We start from the raw sequence: 17,054 nt of genomic DNA on the forward strand, positions 1-17,054 counted from the left end.
TAGAGTCTGACATGAGAAAATAAATGATGAGGTTGACATTATCCAATTATATCCAGACGTATCGATAGAATCCAAACCCAAAATGATGATCATCAACAAAGATTTCCAAATTTTTCTTTTATTTCTTCTTTTTTTTTCATAGATTTTTTTATAAAAGTATTCCCTTCATTTTGATAAAATCCAACCGTTGAAAACGATTTTTACAAGAAAATCATCCCAACATTTCTTTAGAACCCCTCCCCATCTCCATTATAAAATAGTTCAATTTTTAACTCTCAACGATGCTCCCACTTCCAACATAAAACTGAACTCAGCACACTTATACATGTGTGATGGCATACTACAAGTTGCACACGTCGCATGTGACAAGTTTCACACTGATACGTGTGTGGCAGTAGTGTCCCCCAGGAGGAAAAACATGGATTCTTCAAGTACACCAACTAAAGTCAAGCACCCTCACTCAAACTCCCATGGTTAAGTACAAAAGAAGCCATGGAACGAAGTTCTAAGTAAACAAGTAGAAAGCCACTCCCACCTTTGAACCAAGTAAATAGCTAAATTAGATACATGGTGAGACAGTAAAGTAAATAGTACAAGTTCCTTTGTTTAATTTTTCGGCAACATAAATTTATTCCAAAAAGTAGGAGAAGCAACAACTCATCCCTGGGATTAGATGACCAACAACAGGCTATAACATATCAAGGAAAAGAAGAAAAAAAATTACAGAAAAAATAAACCATCCCCCCTAACAATCAATCCTACTTAAAAACAAAATCTTCAAAGAAAAATCCCTTACGGTTTCTGTTGTTACAACACCACATTTTCTTTCATGACTAATTTTACCTTTTTATGGGAAGAGGATCACTGACAATGGAACCGAAATTTTCGGTGAGAATGTTTAACTTCAAATTATTTAGTGTTGAATGAAATATAGCAATCAATATCTTTCTGTCACTGAGAGCATGCACTTGGACCTTCTCATTGATCAAAGGTTGCAACAAATATTCTATCTGGCAGAACATCATGACACGGGTTGTTGGCCATCGGGTTTGCCATTTCCACTAATATGACCAGTTAAGACACCATTGAATTCTAAACCATAAATATGCCCCATCTTTGCACGTTTGGTCTCCAAATATCTCTTGTTCTCCATTGTTATTGGAGTTAACAATGGAACTCTGCCAGCGACTGCCAAGCCATAACCTTTGAGCCCGATGTACTTAGCAGGGTTGTTGGTCATCAGCTTCATCGTGCGGACACCAAGATCTCGTAATATCTGCAATAAGAAGGGAAACAAATTCGAATAGCTAAATTAATTCGATCAAAAATCAAAATAACAGTCATAAACATCACTGGATCATAGACACAAGAAATTTAGGAACCATAATCTAATAGGCAATTGAGGAATGGCCACAACATGCCTAATGTTAAAAAGAGTATTTTCCAAAGAGTTAAGGTTCAAAAGCAGCACAATATGGCTACCTAAGAGCAGGGCATAACCTCTAGAACAATTAACTAGTTTCACAAAATCGGATACCTGAGCACCAATGCCGTACTCTCTGGAATCAACAGGCAATCCCAACTCCTCGTTGGCTTCCACAGTGTCACGCCCATCATCCTGCAGGTTGTATGCACGTAGCTTGTGGCCTAGACCAATTCCCCTTCCCTCATGTCCACGGAGGTACACTAATACACCCTTCCCAGCAGCCTCTATTTGCTGCATTGCAAGTGCCAACTGGCTACCACAGTCACATCTGGCTGACCCAAATATGTCTCCCGTGAGGCACTCAGAGTGCACCCTTACAAGAATATCTTGCCCATCCCCGATCTCACCCTGTTTACATAATAAACCATGTTGCAATTAATTTGTAGAATGAAATAATGCTAATGCACCCGGGTTGTTTTGACAAAATCCCAGACAACATTCTAGACAAAGTATTGTCTGATATGGCTAAAAAGTTTCAGAATCTGCTGATATTTTGTGAGGATGATTTACTCAAACTATCGGTGAAAATTTGACAGTTCACAATTCTTCAACTTATAAACTAGGGTTAGAAATTTCAAAATTGGCTGATTTTTTGTAATGATGATTTTCTCATCATAGAAATCATTGTCACAAAAAATCAGCCCATTCCGAAACTTTTAACCCATATAAGACAAAATGCTTTGTCTAGAATGTTGTCTAGGTCAGGTTCCATGCTCTAGTGGCAAGACGACAGGGCTGCAATGATTTTAGTCAGGGATTTAATACTACTTTGACCGACCAAAATAGAAAATCCTTTTTTAAAGAGAAAAGCCCTACTTGATATGTTTGAAACATTTTCATTTTAAATCAAGATACATGGGGATGAAACCCACAACCCTACGAGAGACAGTAGAACATATCAACCAGCCAGCCCACAAAGCACGTAAGAAAGCATAATTAAGGTAGCTGAGTAAAATTCAAGAAATTCACTTACTTTAACCATGGCAATATGCTCAATCCCATCAAGGATTGACCTATAGCAGTAGGACTTGAACGGTCCCCACATTGTGGGTATCGGTGCAGCAGCAGACCGCTCCACGAGTTTATCTCTCTTCCTCCTATACCTGCCAATTGTAATCCAACATCATCAATTGAAATAACAAAAAAAAATGCACAAGATTACAAATTAAAATAACTTTAATGATGATATATTCTCTCTCCCTAGAGATAATACGATCATTTACCTTATTAAATCAGCAATGGATACAATTTTCAAGTTCTCTCTCTGTGCAAATTGGCGGAGCTTTGGTAACCGAGCCATGGAACCATCATCGTCCACAATCTCACATAAAACTGCAACGGGGTCTAACCCAGCCAGCATGGCAAGATCAACAGAAGCTTCTGTATGTCCAGCTCTTTTTAGAACACCCCCCTCTCTGTACTTCAGAGGGAATATATGACCAGGGCGGTTGAAATCCTCAGGCTTTGAATCACTAGCTGCAAGAGCCAAAATTGTTGTTGCCCTATCACGAGCCGACACTCCAGTGGTTGTACCATGTTTTGCATCCTACAGAAGCCCATTGTAAATTACAAAAAGAAAACATACATATACACTTTAGCAAGAATTTGCAACTATTAAAAGGACAACTATTTACTTCTACTGAACAATTACTTAAACTGGTCCCCTGTGAAATCATTGTGAAGAATCACAAAAGTAAAACTGTTGCCAAAACATATTTTGAAAAAAGTAGTTTCTAGACCACTAAAAATTCCAAATATATATATATATATATATATATGTTTCTGTTTTTTTTTTTTTCTTTTGAATAAACTTCCAACCAATTGGCCATAAAAGTTAAGTAAACAACGTAAAAGATGGTGTATCCTAAATTGACAATGCTTCAAGAAAGGAAAAAAAAAAGAAGGAAATATGAGTTTTCTCTACTGAAAAATAAAAATACTGGACTAAGATAACAACTTTACAAAATTAAGATGGGAGAACGGTATGGAAAATCCAAATATTCTAAAAAAGAAATCAAACAACTTCCACAATTACATATCTGAACTAATTAAACAAGAAACAATGCCCTTTAAAGAAATTCCATAAAACAAACTTATAGCATAACCTAAGTAAAGAAAAATGAATGCAAGAACTTAAAACTTAAAAATTGATTTGGAGAAGAAATGTTGTGTTTGTAAATGTAAAGTGTAAACAGACTAAAGCTACTCAAGACCTTTTAAGTGAAAGCAATCCTCAAAAGAAGTATATCAACATTTTGATGAGTAAAAAGACCGTAATTATAGCTAAACAGTTCTTGTGTCGACACACTTGAAAGGATACGCATGTTCCCAAGCTCCAACACACGTGCATTTGATTTTTATGATCTTGTTTATTGAAAGTTTATTTAATGCAGGCTGATGTACTCCGTCCTCCATACAATACATTATTAAGTTGTTAACCACAACCACAACTATTTGGTATAGATGTTTTAAAGGTGTATGAAATTATGCCTCGAGGAATGCCTCAGAGCAAGGCTCAAAAACACCATAAGTTGCAAGGAAGAAATTTAAAAACAACTGAGATGTGCGTCCTCGTACCAAGAGGCACCCAAAAAGCATACAACCCAATCTGAGGCGTAACTGAGGCATATGCCCTTTGACCGGGGCAAACACTTCACACGTTAATTTTTTTTCCTATTTTTCTGTTTACTAAACTATATATTGACCGTATTTGTTTTCTCCTTTCCCTTTTCTCTTTTCTCTTCTTCTCCCTTTCCTTATTGCGCTAACATGCAACATAATTGCAGCATTTAAAAATAAATTCAATTATTACAATAGTAATATAAGTAAAGTTGTAGAATTGATTTGATTGAACTTTATAGTATTTAGTATTATGCACACACAAAAAAAAGAACTGAAAAATCGAAATTATTTATACCTTTGCCAAAAATATAAAATAGTTACTAGATGCAAAAACTTTCAATTATTTAAGTATAAAATGTCTCTTTCTTGTTATAGTATAAAATAGTTCTATTTTATATTGCTATTAATATAGGGAATTAAAACTTGGAATTTGATATGTTACAATATTTATTCAAAAGAACTTGAGATCTGGAAATACGTAGTAGTTATCCTAATTTTTTTTGTTAATTATCTACATATGTCATATTATTTATTCAAAAGATTCCATGCATGGCTTATGCCTCGATTCGCTGGCCAACCAAGCACCTCGTCCCACGTCTCAGTATTTGAAACCATTGATGTCATAGTCTTCCCTTTGAAAGATCTATCTATATTTATTAAGTTATTGGACACATATGATGATTGAAAATGTTTGATTTTACTTTCCAAATATTATTTTCTTATTTTATTTCAAATAACCTTCTAATTACATATAACTACAATTTTGTATTGAAATACATGGGTATAGAAGTATCAGTGTTGTGGGCTTCCCAAAGACAACATGTTAGACTACTTGTATACGTGTTAAGCATTGACAATATGTTTGCGCCCCTGCTCGATCCATAGAACTTGGTAGAATAGCAATATTATTTAAATATAAAAGAAAAAAAATTGGGGAAAAAAGAAGAAAGTTGAAAGTATTGTTTGTTCCTTGCACAAATTAATTTTATATCAGAAGCACCTTAATGAAGCAATGTTTATAGGAGTTCATATCAAATTCAGGACAAGTTTAATTTATGTTTCCATAGAAATGCTTATTTTCTTATCAAATTCAAACCTTCTTCATAAAATGTAAAAATTATCACTTCCAACTGTTTCAAGAATAGAGAGAATTGCATACCACTGACACTGTGAATGCTGTACATAGTTTCTCTTCATTCTCCCTATGCATTACCATCAGAGGAAGTTGTAACCTCTCTAGATCTTCTCCTTTCATGCTCACACACACAATTCCAGTTCCATGCTTTACAATAAAAGCCATAGCTTCCGGTGTTGCCAATGATGCTGCCATTATCAAATCTCCCTCATTTTCTCTGTCTTCATCATCTACAACAATGACTATCTGCAAGACCAACCCAAAGTTAGAAATGAACCAAACAATGAAACAACCAGCTACACCGCAAAACTAGTCAAGGAGACAACAAACCTTGCCTTGGCGGATGTCTTCAATGGCCTCTGGGATGGAGGAAAAACCTCTTGAAGGGCAATCCAAATCGAATTCATCCTTATCAACGAAAAATTCATCAGTTGGAGTGATCTCTGCTGAAAGTGTTCCAAATGCTCTTGCATCAGGTTGCATCTCAATACCAGTTGATAGGTTAACCTGCTCGTTTCCAGATATTACTGCAGCTCTAATTCTGCCATCTCCTTTGAGACCAAAGCAGGATTTTCTAGTCAGATTGATGAACGGTGAATCCAAAGAGTTCTTACTTGCTGGAAATGGATTCACACATTGCAGCCCATTGCACCAGTTTAAGTACTTGTGCCCTCTGCAGTGACAGATGATTTGCAAGATTTTCATATTGTTAAAAGAAAGTAATTGACACAGAACTATAAAAACTTAAAACGCATTATAGTTAGTAACTTCCCTTCACAAGTATCATCAATGACTACAAATGAGTGTTAAAATGTAACCATTACTTTTTAATTTACAGTATGAGAATGGGTTATTAAATTTCTTTCAGACCAAACTTATTGAACGTAAAACTCTGTAGAAATCTATCAAGCCTTTTTTTAATGAACCCAAATGAATTTATCAAATTATACATAAAACTGTGACATAATAATGTGTACAGTTACAACCCAAGGACCTGAACATTTGCAAGAATGACATTCTATTAGTTGGACAAACGATTGATAACTGAAGAGAAGAAAAACCCCAATGTACAAAGAATTTCTTTCCGAACTAATAGTAATAAAGGATACAGGATTACCAATGAAATCCTTCCCTCTGTTTGACTTACACCCAATATTTGGACTTCCATGGGCTTCAAATTCAAGTGTGTGGAACGTCATGTCAGAGAAAACCAATCATTGGGTATAAATCCAACAAAAAATTAAACGAATCAACACACAAAATTCCGAACCCCAAAATTTTGTACATAAATCCTTGAACAGATAGTCCCTTACAACCCCTGCCCCCCGGAAAAAAAAAACACACACACACACACACAAATGACAAAAGATTAACAAGAGATGGAATGAAAATACAATAAAACAGAGATGCATTTGATCAGTTTTCTAGTGGCAAACATAAATAAGGTTACGGATTTCATCGATATTCCAACTCTAAAGAAGTCTAATGCAAGATATTACAGACTATTATCAACAATCGGTGACAACTTCCAATTGTAATTGAACTAATAAGGATTCATGTTTCTGTCCCCAATATTTGGGATAAGGCATTGAAGATGACGATGATGACCAAGGGAGGACCATAAATCTACTCCAAAAAAAAAAAAAAAAAACTTTTTGATTGGAAAATTATCTTCTATAATACTCTCAAACTACATCGAAATAGTTAAAATTTTTAAATAAAATAAAATAAAATAAACCCTCCACCTGTAATGGTTCATACAAAATGAGAAAAATTGCATTTAAAAATTCTAGCACGGCACGAATCCATAATCAACCACCTAGTTTTCAGATCCAAAATCTCGAAAAAGAGATAACTCCATGGAAAATTTAATATGAAACAACAGGACAGAGAGAGAGAGAGAGATTACTGTGAAGGGGATAAGGCCATTGTAGAGCAAGAAAGGTTGATTGAAGCCATTGTTCCTGCAAAATCATCCAATCTCAACCACGAAAACCTACACCAAACGAGGGTTTCTTATTATCAAGAGAAGCCAAATCCAATTCGTTAACAATAAAAGAACAGAAACAGCGACGAAACCTCACAAAAGTTAGGCAAAACGAGTAACGGCAAAGAAAGTCGTTAACCTACTTGTATGACCCACGACTGCGATTCTGTCCCTATCCGTCAAAGCCAGACAGAATTGACCATATGATTCTATATAGCTCTTTTTTCCAGTTGTCCTCCTACCTACACCATTTATTTAACTATTTGCCCCTCAAACTTGCGATAATCACTCTAATGATCATGAATTATGGGCTCTTTTGTTAATTTAGAAATATTAAAGGAGATTATACAAATCCAAAGTAGAAACTTCCAATTAAACCCTTTATTTTGCACACCAAGAAACGAAATTTACTGGAAATTCATCAAAATCTGAAAAAATTTCCAGTCAAAATCGTTTCTTTGAGGTAGTAGTGATGAGCTCGATGACTTCAGATCTGAAAACGAGCTCGATTATCCAGCAAAAAAATTATAAAATTTCATTAGAAATCCTTCAATTACTCGAATCTACGAACACAAAACCCTTAATTCTCTGAAGAACAAAGCCGTTTGCTCATTTTCCAGACTTATCGAGAGAAAAAGGGGATGAGATCGTAAAAAATCGGAGTTTTTTTTTTTTTTTTTTTTCTCTTTGTCAATAAATTCTTCAAAAAATTTCCAGAATAATCGAAACGTTCTTATTTCTTAGTTGTTAATCCCGAGCCAAGCTTACCTATCTCCAAACCAAAGTCCAAACCAAGATGAAAAGGAACCTCGTGGTCTGGACCTTGTACCTTAACTTTTATTGATCTCCTCTAACTTTAACGGATCAGGCTCAGCCCGATATGGATTGGGCTTAGGCTAGATTTTGCTTCCTCTTCTTGGATTTGGGTTGAGACTTGAGATTCAAAAGCCTAACATATCTCTCGAAAATTTATATTTGCTATTGCACGTGTGTTAGAGCATCGAAAAATGGTCCAATACGTTCCATGACCGAATCAACATCATTTCTTCTTCTCTTTGTTCAAAGTTTTGTGAAAAAAAAAAAAAAAACTTTATAATATTGTCCAAAGATACATGAGAAATCGAGATTGAAATCTATCTTTTCTTCTCTTTCGTGAAAGAGATAATCTCATTTTTTTATTTTAAACCTTGATGTTGTGTGTATGGTATTTTTTATATTGTGATATTGCTTGTAATTGATTAAGTTTCTAAAAGCATTGTTAAAATTTTTCTGATAATTTATATTTAAATAAAATATTTAATATGAGTGATGATGTAATGATCTTAACTCCACTTTCTATTTGAGCATTATTTATATTGAACACCGAAGATGTCAACTTAGCAAGGTGATAAGATATGTGGAAAGTGTTTCCATGTCTTAGGTTCAGAAGCGGATCCTTTGTAGCACACAGTTACTGTAGCACCTTATAGCACACTTTCAATAAATAAGAGAGTCATACTAGAAAAAAAAAAATTAAAGCTCCAACTCGACTTAGATCTGATTTTTTTTTAAAAAATCAAAAAAATAGTTTTGTTCTCCATATCCATGTCTTCACTAATGAATAGCTACTAAACTCCCAATATTTTTGGTTTGAGAGTTAATTGGATCGCTGATGTGGTGCTCTTTCAATCGTTGAAAGTGTGCTACAGGGTCGTTGAAAGTGTCTTAGGGGGGGGTGCTACAGGAACATTGTGCTACAAAGGATCTACTTCCCTTAGGTTCGATTCTCTTAGAACCCAACTTCACGATTACCTTCCAAAAAAAATATATTGCAAACCATCTTACTAATTGCTATTTATAGCACTTTAAGAAGCACGCACACACACACACAGACACAAACACACAAAAGTTGATATTCTAACTCAAAAAAACTCACTTGATCTGTACACAGCTAATGTGACAAGGGCACATAACCATAGATTTTTTTTTTTCATGATACATAAGGAAAAAGAACAATGGTTCTTGCCCTTGCCACATCAACCGCGTACAGGCCGTGTGAATCTTTTCGAGTCGGAAAATCATTAGTAAAAAAAATCACTTTGCAAGAAAATACAAGGTTGGACTTGCTTCAACACTTATTGTATTATTATAAAAACGTATTTCATAAATTAAAAAATTACCTTGGTAAGAGTTGGAATAATATGTATACCCAAGCAGGACACTACCTGAATAAATGGGTAAATTTAACATTAAAGTCTGTCCAATTTAGCCCCTTTTTCAATTAGAGTTTTAAAAGAGTCACGTGCAATGGACGGTCGAAACCCCACTCTCACACTACGAATCTTACCACATATATATCTCAATTTATGCAATAATACAAGGAGATTTTTTTTCTTCGAATGAAAGATCTACTTAGTTATGGGGGCATAATCACAAAATTCTCCGAATTTTTCAAAAAACTTCCTACAAATGTTAGGCATAAGTCTCTCTCTCTCTCAAATCCTAGCCAATCTGATCCATTAATCCATCTTACTGAAATTTTATCAGCCTAGATCAATTGGCTACTTTAAAGACCAGTCCTTCATTGATTCCAAAATATGATCCATTAACAGCCCTAGAGATGCAGAGTCGGGCCAACCGGTGGGCTTTAATGCCAATCCCATTATATGCTCTCATTTATACTGAATTTAAAGCCCCCAAAATCCTGTAAAATAAATTAGTAGTTCATGGGCTTAACTTCTAACAAAAATAAACTGAGAAACCCATTTCACCTATTCTAAGAGGACTGGATTTCAAATGGGTGATTTCGATTAAACAATCTCAACCACCTAATTTATTGCCGAAGAACAAGATTCAAAGATCCAAAATTTTCAAAGCATTAATAAGAAGAAAGGTGAAGAAGGGAAGAAACTAACCTTGGAACATCAATATTACCTCTCCCAGTCTTCAACACTCTCCAAATCCTTTAGCTTTCAAGTCTTAGGCAGTTGAATCCTTGTACCCATTAACAACCCTTTAGAGCATTTATATAAGGTTTGCTCTTTCTATAATATGACCTTGTTTTGGGAAATGGGAGAGGATATATAATAGAATAATCCTAAAGTGACCTCAAGATTGTACTTCATATATCACTTTTCTGATGTGAAAAATGTATATGAACTACAAACGCTTGTTTATTTGTATCTCAATGAAAAGCATCTATGGTTGATATACACTTCCACCTCATAAAAGTGAGATATGAGGTATAATCACATTCTTATATTATATAGTGATTAGTTTTCTGGAGCTACACTTCAAAACTCTTTCCAAGAGTGTATATGGGGTTTCCTTTTGAGTAGTAGCTGTGGTGGCAGAGTGTAAAGTAGGTCACAAGTTTCTCATCCCAAACATCGCCCATGTGATTATTTTTCCACATGGCGTAAAGTATGGGCTAGGATATAGATATGGAAATGAGCTCAATCAATATGAAGATAGTGCTGTCCCATGGACAGTGGAATAATGGCAAGGAAGTTGGGTGGTACAGGGAAGAGTTTTGAAGTGTAGCTCCAGAAAGAAATTGGTCGTATAATTCCTAATAAAGAAATCCCATCTCGATCCCACGTGGAGCACGGTACACCTTTTTCTAATAAAGAAATTGCTTATATAATTCCTAATTTAGAAATCCCATCTCTATCCCACGTGGAACACGGTACAATTTTTTCTAATAGAGGAGTAAACTAGTGTTACTAAGTTAGTAATGATATCACCCTTACTAGGGTCCTTTGCCTCAATTTGTGGCATGCAAAAAGCATGATCATATCCTTCACGTTTTTAGAGGTCAAAATTCTATGAACTTTAAAAGAAAAAAATAATTCAAAAATTATCTTTTCTTCACTCTTGAATATTAATTTTAAATTTGAGAGTTAGGGGGAAGTAGCCCTACATTTTCAAAACCTTGGATCAAGCCTAGAGGAAATTTTTTTTGTTTTTTTTGGTGGATCTGAGTTTTTTAATGAAATCTAGAAAGTTTTGGTTCTAGATTGCTAATGTGGTAATCCATTCAAGCAAACGACCCTTAGTAAGGCTTAAAATCATACTAAGTTGGTAAGGAAAGTATTTTTCTTTTTAATATGGACCACTGAAGAAAATTTTTCTTTATTATATCGTGACCATGTGGTACGCATACTCAATATTATCCAATGAGTCGTGATAATATGATTCCCCCACATGACATACTCAATCGACTCCCGGGTGTGTCAGAACCACAAACTTTATGCATCGGGATACAGAACTACACATCTCCATATACACAACTGCATAGATTTATAAGGACGTGTGGTTGTGTATCCTAAGGCATAAAGTCTATGATTCTTGCACAACCCACGTCAGGAGAGTCAATTGAGTATGCCACGTGGGGGAAGTCATATCATATTATCACCACTCTTATCAAATATAGGTTAAAGATGGGAGGAACAATACTATTTTCCTAGGAATTGGTATATATTTCCTAGGGATCTGTTTCATCTGAAAATCAGTAGGGATCATTTCAGCTTAACCATATGTTTGATGGGGAGATCAAATGAACTCGACTGAGGCCAATATTAGTTACTCTGCGATTCATGCATTACGTACATCTTCTTCTACCAAATTTTCGTCAAAAAAATTTAAATGAATCAACTATATCAATACCTATTTTATTTGTAGATTGTCTTTAATATTTACCCTGTTAGTGAGTTGATTTCTTATAAGTAGGTTATAATTCAATCTCATTTATTTTGTGATTCTAAGGGCTATAAAGTTTCTCTGAAATTGGGATTAATAGTGAATCTATGTCAAATTTTTTCTATGTCACCATCCACCTCTATATATCTAACAATGGTGATAAACTAGTATTTATCTTAGTTTTCATTAACATTGTGAAAATATTCTTTAATAATCAAACCTCAATAATTTAATTTTGAGTGTTGATAATATGACGGACTTTTGGTGTACGGACTTGACGCACGTTGATGTGGAAGCACATAACTTATTTTTAAAAAAAAAAGAATTTCTCTCTCTTGTCCGTTATCTGCCCATATATTTATTTTTTTTAGATTTCAAATCTTAAAAAGAATCGTTGGGCCCAGATTGATTATCACATTGACAATCCATTAACACAGACATCTAGATTTCATGAAAATACACATATTCAAAAAAAAATTAAAAGCAATTGTTTTTTGAGTTTAATCTATGGTGTTTAAAACGAGTGGCTACCGAGCACTCACATTTAAAAACAAAATTCAATGGTGAAAAATAACTATTTTTTTTTAAAGTTTATATAATTTTATCCTCTACAACCACATTTCATCGGATCATGATTTTGAGTGTTACAAAGTGATCAGATTTAAAAGTTTCTTTTTTCACTATGGGCATGAGAGAGAAACTCTTTTTTTCTCTATTTTTTTTAAAATAAGTTATGTGCTTCCACGTCAACGTGCGTCAAGGCCGTCCACCAAAAGTCCATTAAATTATCAGCACACTTTAATTTTTATGAAAAAAAATATGTTTAAAAAATTGAGACAAGACTTTGTTGATAAGGAGTAAAAAATATAAGTTTAATGAGAGTAACTAACAAAAAAATAAAAAATAAATAAATAAATAAAAAAGCAAAGCCACGCAAAGGATCTGGAAGTCCAGGGCGGATTTAGAGTGGGGGCACTTGCCCCAACAAGAGTTTTCAAATTCTATGGATTAATGTACTATTGGGACAGATTTTAGAGGTAAATAAAGAGTTTTCAAATTCTTAATTGTCCTCACAACTATTTTTTTCACTCTTAATTGTCCCCACAATTTTTTTCTACTTTTGGTTGCCCCCCACATGAACAAAATCCTAGCTCCACCCTTGCGGAAGCCAATTGTTTAATATAAAACACTTGTTGTGTCCTTTGAAAATGTTGTATTGATCCCATCAACTCAATGAACGTTCAAACTATCTCCTATAAACTTAATGAGTCAGGATCCCTTGACTCCTAGGAATGACTCATGAAAAAAACACATGATCCCAAGCCTTTAAACATAAAATCCAATGGTTGAGATTTATCCTTAGGATAAGTATCTCTGAGATTTGTGTCCTCAAGATGCTCATCAATCTCAACTATTGGATTTTGTGTTTAAAGGGTTAGGATCATGTGTTTTTTTCATGTGTCATTCTTAGGAGTCAACGGATCCCAACCCAAACTTAATTTGTAACATGTACTTATATACATGTTAGATTTGAGTATCCAAAAGTGATCAACAAATTGTTAGGCTCAACTTTAAAAAATGTTGTAGTCTAATTACTTAAAGTCAACAATTGATTTGATCATTTGTTTATTGATGAGTGGCATGTCCGATGCACATGAGTTACAAATATTAATCGTTCGCCATACATTAGAATTATATTTATAATCAACTTAACAGATTATTGTGAAGAGCCTTAGTTATGGTGACTCGATATAACACTTGAAGTAGCACTGTGTGGAATAATAGGTTTCAGATTGGGGTGCAAGGAGTAGCTTGTGTTATGCAAATAGTTGCTCCCCACCATTTTATTAATCTATCTTAAAATAACATGATCAAGCAAATAGTCATCGATTTGAAAACAAAACTTAAAAATGCCTTGTGTGACATTCAAGAAGCCTAAATTGGCTTAGGCCGGGCAAAGTCGGCCCCCAAAAGTATCAGATCGAGCTTATTTAAAATCCTCAACAATGAGCTTGACTTGAGGTCCCAAAGGTTGTGGGCTTCAGAACGAACGGACTTTATCCATAACTTCTTTACTATTATTACAATAACAAAAATGTCCCCAAAATTGCATTTATCCTTATTATTATCAAGCTCATTTTTGGAAATCGATGTTTGTCCTCCTCAAATGAAATGTTTGTCCGATGGAGAAAGTCTTAACCATGGGTTGAGGCGATAAACATAATTTTCGGCGAGAAATTAACATCAAATTCATTATCTTTATCTTTATTATTATAATGAGAGAGGACATGATAGAAGTGGTTCGACATCAAAATTTGGAAGATCAAGAATGCCTTCACATTTATATTTTAACTCAATACAATTGGGTTATTTTTGTCAAAAAAACAAAAAATATATACAACCCCCAATTCCTATACTCATGTTAGTTGACTTTTAAAATTATTAAAAAAAAATTGCCATTTTTTTATGTTATCTTCAAAATTCATTTAGGGTATGTTTGATTGCATGGAAAGTGACTTTTGAAATTCATGGAAAAAATAGTGGTGGAAAATAGGTAGGGTTGGAAAATCAAATTCTATTGTTTGATTTACTTGGATAAAATCGTGAAAAAATGAGAAAAAAAAAGGAGAGGAGGAGAAGGATGAAGAAGGTGAGAGGAGGAGGAGAAGAAGAAGAAGATGAGGAGGAAGCAGGAAGGGGAGGATGTGGCAACGACGACGGTGGTGGTGGTGACGACGGAGATAAGTGAGGAAGAAGAAGGGAGAACGTGGTGGTGATGGTGGCGGTGGCGGTGGCGATGGCGGGGGAGGTTAGTGCGGAAGATGAAGGGAGAACGTGGTGGAGATGGCAGCATAGGTAATGGATGGAGAAGGGGAAAGAGAGGAAGAGAGAGAGAAGATAATCGGAGATGGTGATGACAACGACGACACTAGTGACAACAGTGACAGCGACGGCGATGGTGACGACAACGAGGTTAGTGTGATGGTAGTGGTGATGGTAGGGAAGAAGAAAATATGAGTGAAGAAGAATTGGGGATAGAAAATATGGGTGAATTTCACTTTTCCACCCATATGGGTGGGAAGTAAGATCCATGTTTTAGTAGACTTTTTAATTAGGGTGGAAAATGAATTTCTATTTCCATGTGCAATCAAACACTTGAAAAATGTCATTTTTCACAAAAATTAATTTTCCACCATATTTTCCATGTGCAATCAAACATACCCTTAGGTTGAAAACGGTAGTTAGTTAGATTTGGAGTTGGAGTTCATACTAACTCCTTAAAGGTATGTTTGGAAATGATAGTTGGTGGGAGTTGGAGTTACAATTTCCACCTTAAATTCTAATTAGTTGTTTGGTTCACTAATTTCATGGAGTTGCAACTCCAAGAAAGTCATCAACTCCCATTTTTAAAGGAGTTACAACTCCCACCAATATGCGTGGGAATTACAACTCCAAACAGAAATCTTTAATCTCAAAAATCAAGTAGACTCACTTGAGTCATCTCTAGTATATAAATCATTCAACTCAAATTATATTATTTATAATATAAATTCTTATTTACATAATTATAATTTTTTAATAAAATAAGGTGGTTATAATAAGGCATAAAGGATCAGATTTTATCCAAAATCTGAGTGATCCAATTACAAATTTAGAGGGTTTGAACCCTTAGAGTAGATCCAAATGATATATTACTTAGAAAATTATTATTTTTACTTTTCAAACTATCTTTTATCTACTACTTTAATATAATATGAATTCTTGAAAAATAAATAAACTATAATAGTAAAATAGAATAATATAGTAAAAATATAACAAAAAAAAAATTGAACAGTCCAAAATTATCCGACCTAAATCAAGTAATTCGATCGGGTTGGATCTGAATCCAGATTTAGTGTAATTAATATGATTCAGATATAATTTTAGCTAATAAGATATGAGTTGGATTTGGATTCGAATATGAATCAAATCAAATAAAAAAATTTGGGTTTGGATACACTCAAATCCGGAAAAAGGCCAACCCATTTTAAAGCCTTTGATTAGCATATGTTTCACCACAAAATCATATTTATTTAAGATAATAAATATTTAAATTATCAAAAATTGATTATTTAATCAAAATATATAAAACTTAACTGACTTAGTTGAATTTTATTGACTATGACATTATTCTTAAAGTAATAGATGAGTCATATTGGATCTTAGTCAAATGCGAACAATTCATCGACTGAATTCCTACGAAATTCATTTAAGGAGTTAGAATGAACTCCAACTCCAACCAACTCCTACTCTAACTCCAAATCCAATTAACTACTGCTTCCAAACACAGCCTAAATGCATTCCAATGTTTGATATCTTGTAGGAATTCAATTGATTAACTGTTCATATTTGACTTAGACCCAATAGGACTCCTCTATTTCTTTGAAAATATTGTCATAATCAATAAAATTCAATTGAGTAAGGTGAGTTTCATATATTTTGATAAATTAATTAATTTTTGGTAATTTAAGTTTTTTATTATCTTAAATAAATATGATTTGTGATGAAAAATATTCTAATCTAGGACTTAAAGTGGATTAGGTTCGGACCGAACTTGAGTACATCCAATATTTTCTATTTTGATCCATATTCGAATCCGACTCAAATCTTATTAGCTAAAACAATATCCGAATTATATTGATTACACAAAAAAGAATTTGGATCTAACTTGACCAAATTTCTTGATTCAGGTCAGATGATTTTGGACTGTTCAACCTCTTTTTTTTTTGTTATATTTATTTTCTATTTGCTACATTATTCTATTTTACTATGACAATTATTTATTTTTATAAAAATTCATGTTATAATTAAGTAGATAATAGATGAAAGATATTTTGAAAAGTAAAAAATAATTTTTAGAGCAATATATCATTTGGATCTAAGTAGATATAGGGATGGATCCGTATTTAATCTAGATCAAACTTGGGTTAAGGGACGTCATCATATTTTTATTCAAAACTACTCCAAGGATCCAAACCTGCTAAATTCGAATTCCGATTTCAAATAAAAGATAAAATCCGACCCATTTTATACCCTATTCTAATCACATTATTTTATTTAAAAAAAGTATAATTATTTAAATAGAAAACTAAATTATAAATAAT

General features: G+C 33.8%; 1 protein-coding gene across 1 annotated transcript; it reads right to left on the reverse strand.

The window, feature by feature from the left end:
* Window positions 1-648: 648 nt before the first annotated feature.
* Window positions 649-7,906, reverse strand: LOC147409485 (bifunctional riboflavin biosynthesis protein RIBA 1, chloroplastic-like). The gene is made up of 7 exons (XM_086429494.1): window positions 7,153-7,906; window positions 5,574-5,916; window positions 5,268-5,489; window positions 2,710-3,032; window positions 2,460-2,589; window positions 1,538-1,834; window positions 649-1,276 (listed from the first exon to the last, which is right to left on the reverse strand). The coding sequence occupies exons 1-7, from the start codon at window positions 7,200-7,202 to the stop codon at window positions 1,022-1,024; spliced, it is 1,620 nt and encodes a 539-aa protein (XP_086285620.1). The 5' UTR covers window positions 7,203-7,906; the 3' UTR covers window positions 649-1,021.
* Between the last annotated feature and the right edge of the window lie 9,148 nt (window positions 7,907-17,054).

This window comes from Akebia trifoliata, chromosome 2 (assembly GCF_017979445.1).
Source record: "Akebia trifoliata isolate Shusen 1 chromosome 2, ASM1797944v1, whole genome shotgun sequence".
NCBI classification, from domain to species: domain Eukaryota; kingdom Viridiplantae; phylum Streptophyta; class Magnoliopsida; order Ranunculales; family Lardizabalaceae; genus Akebia; species Akebia trifoliata.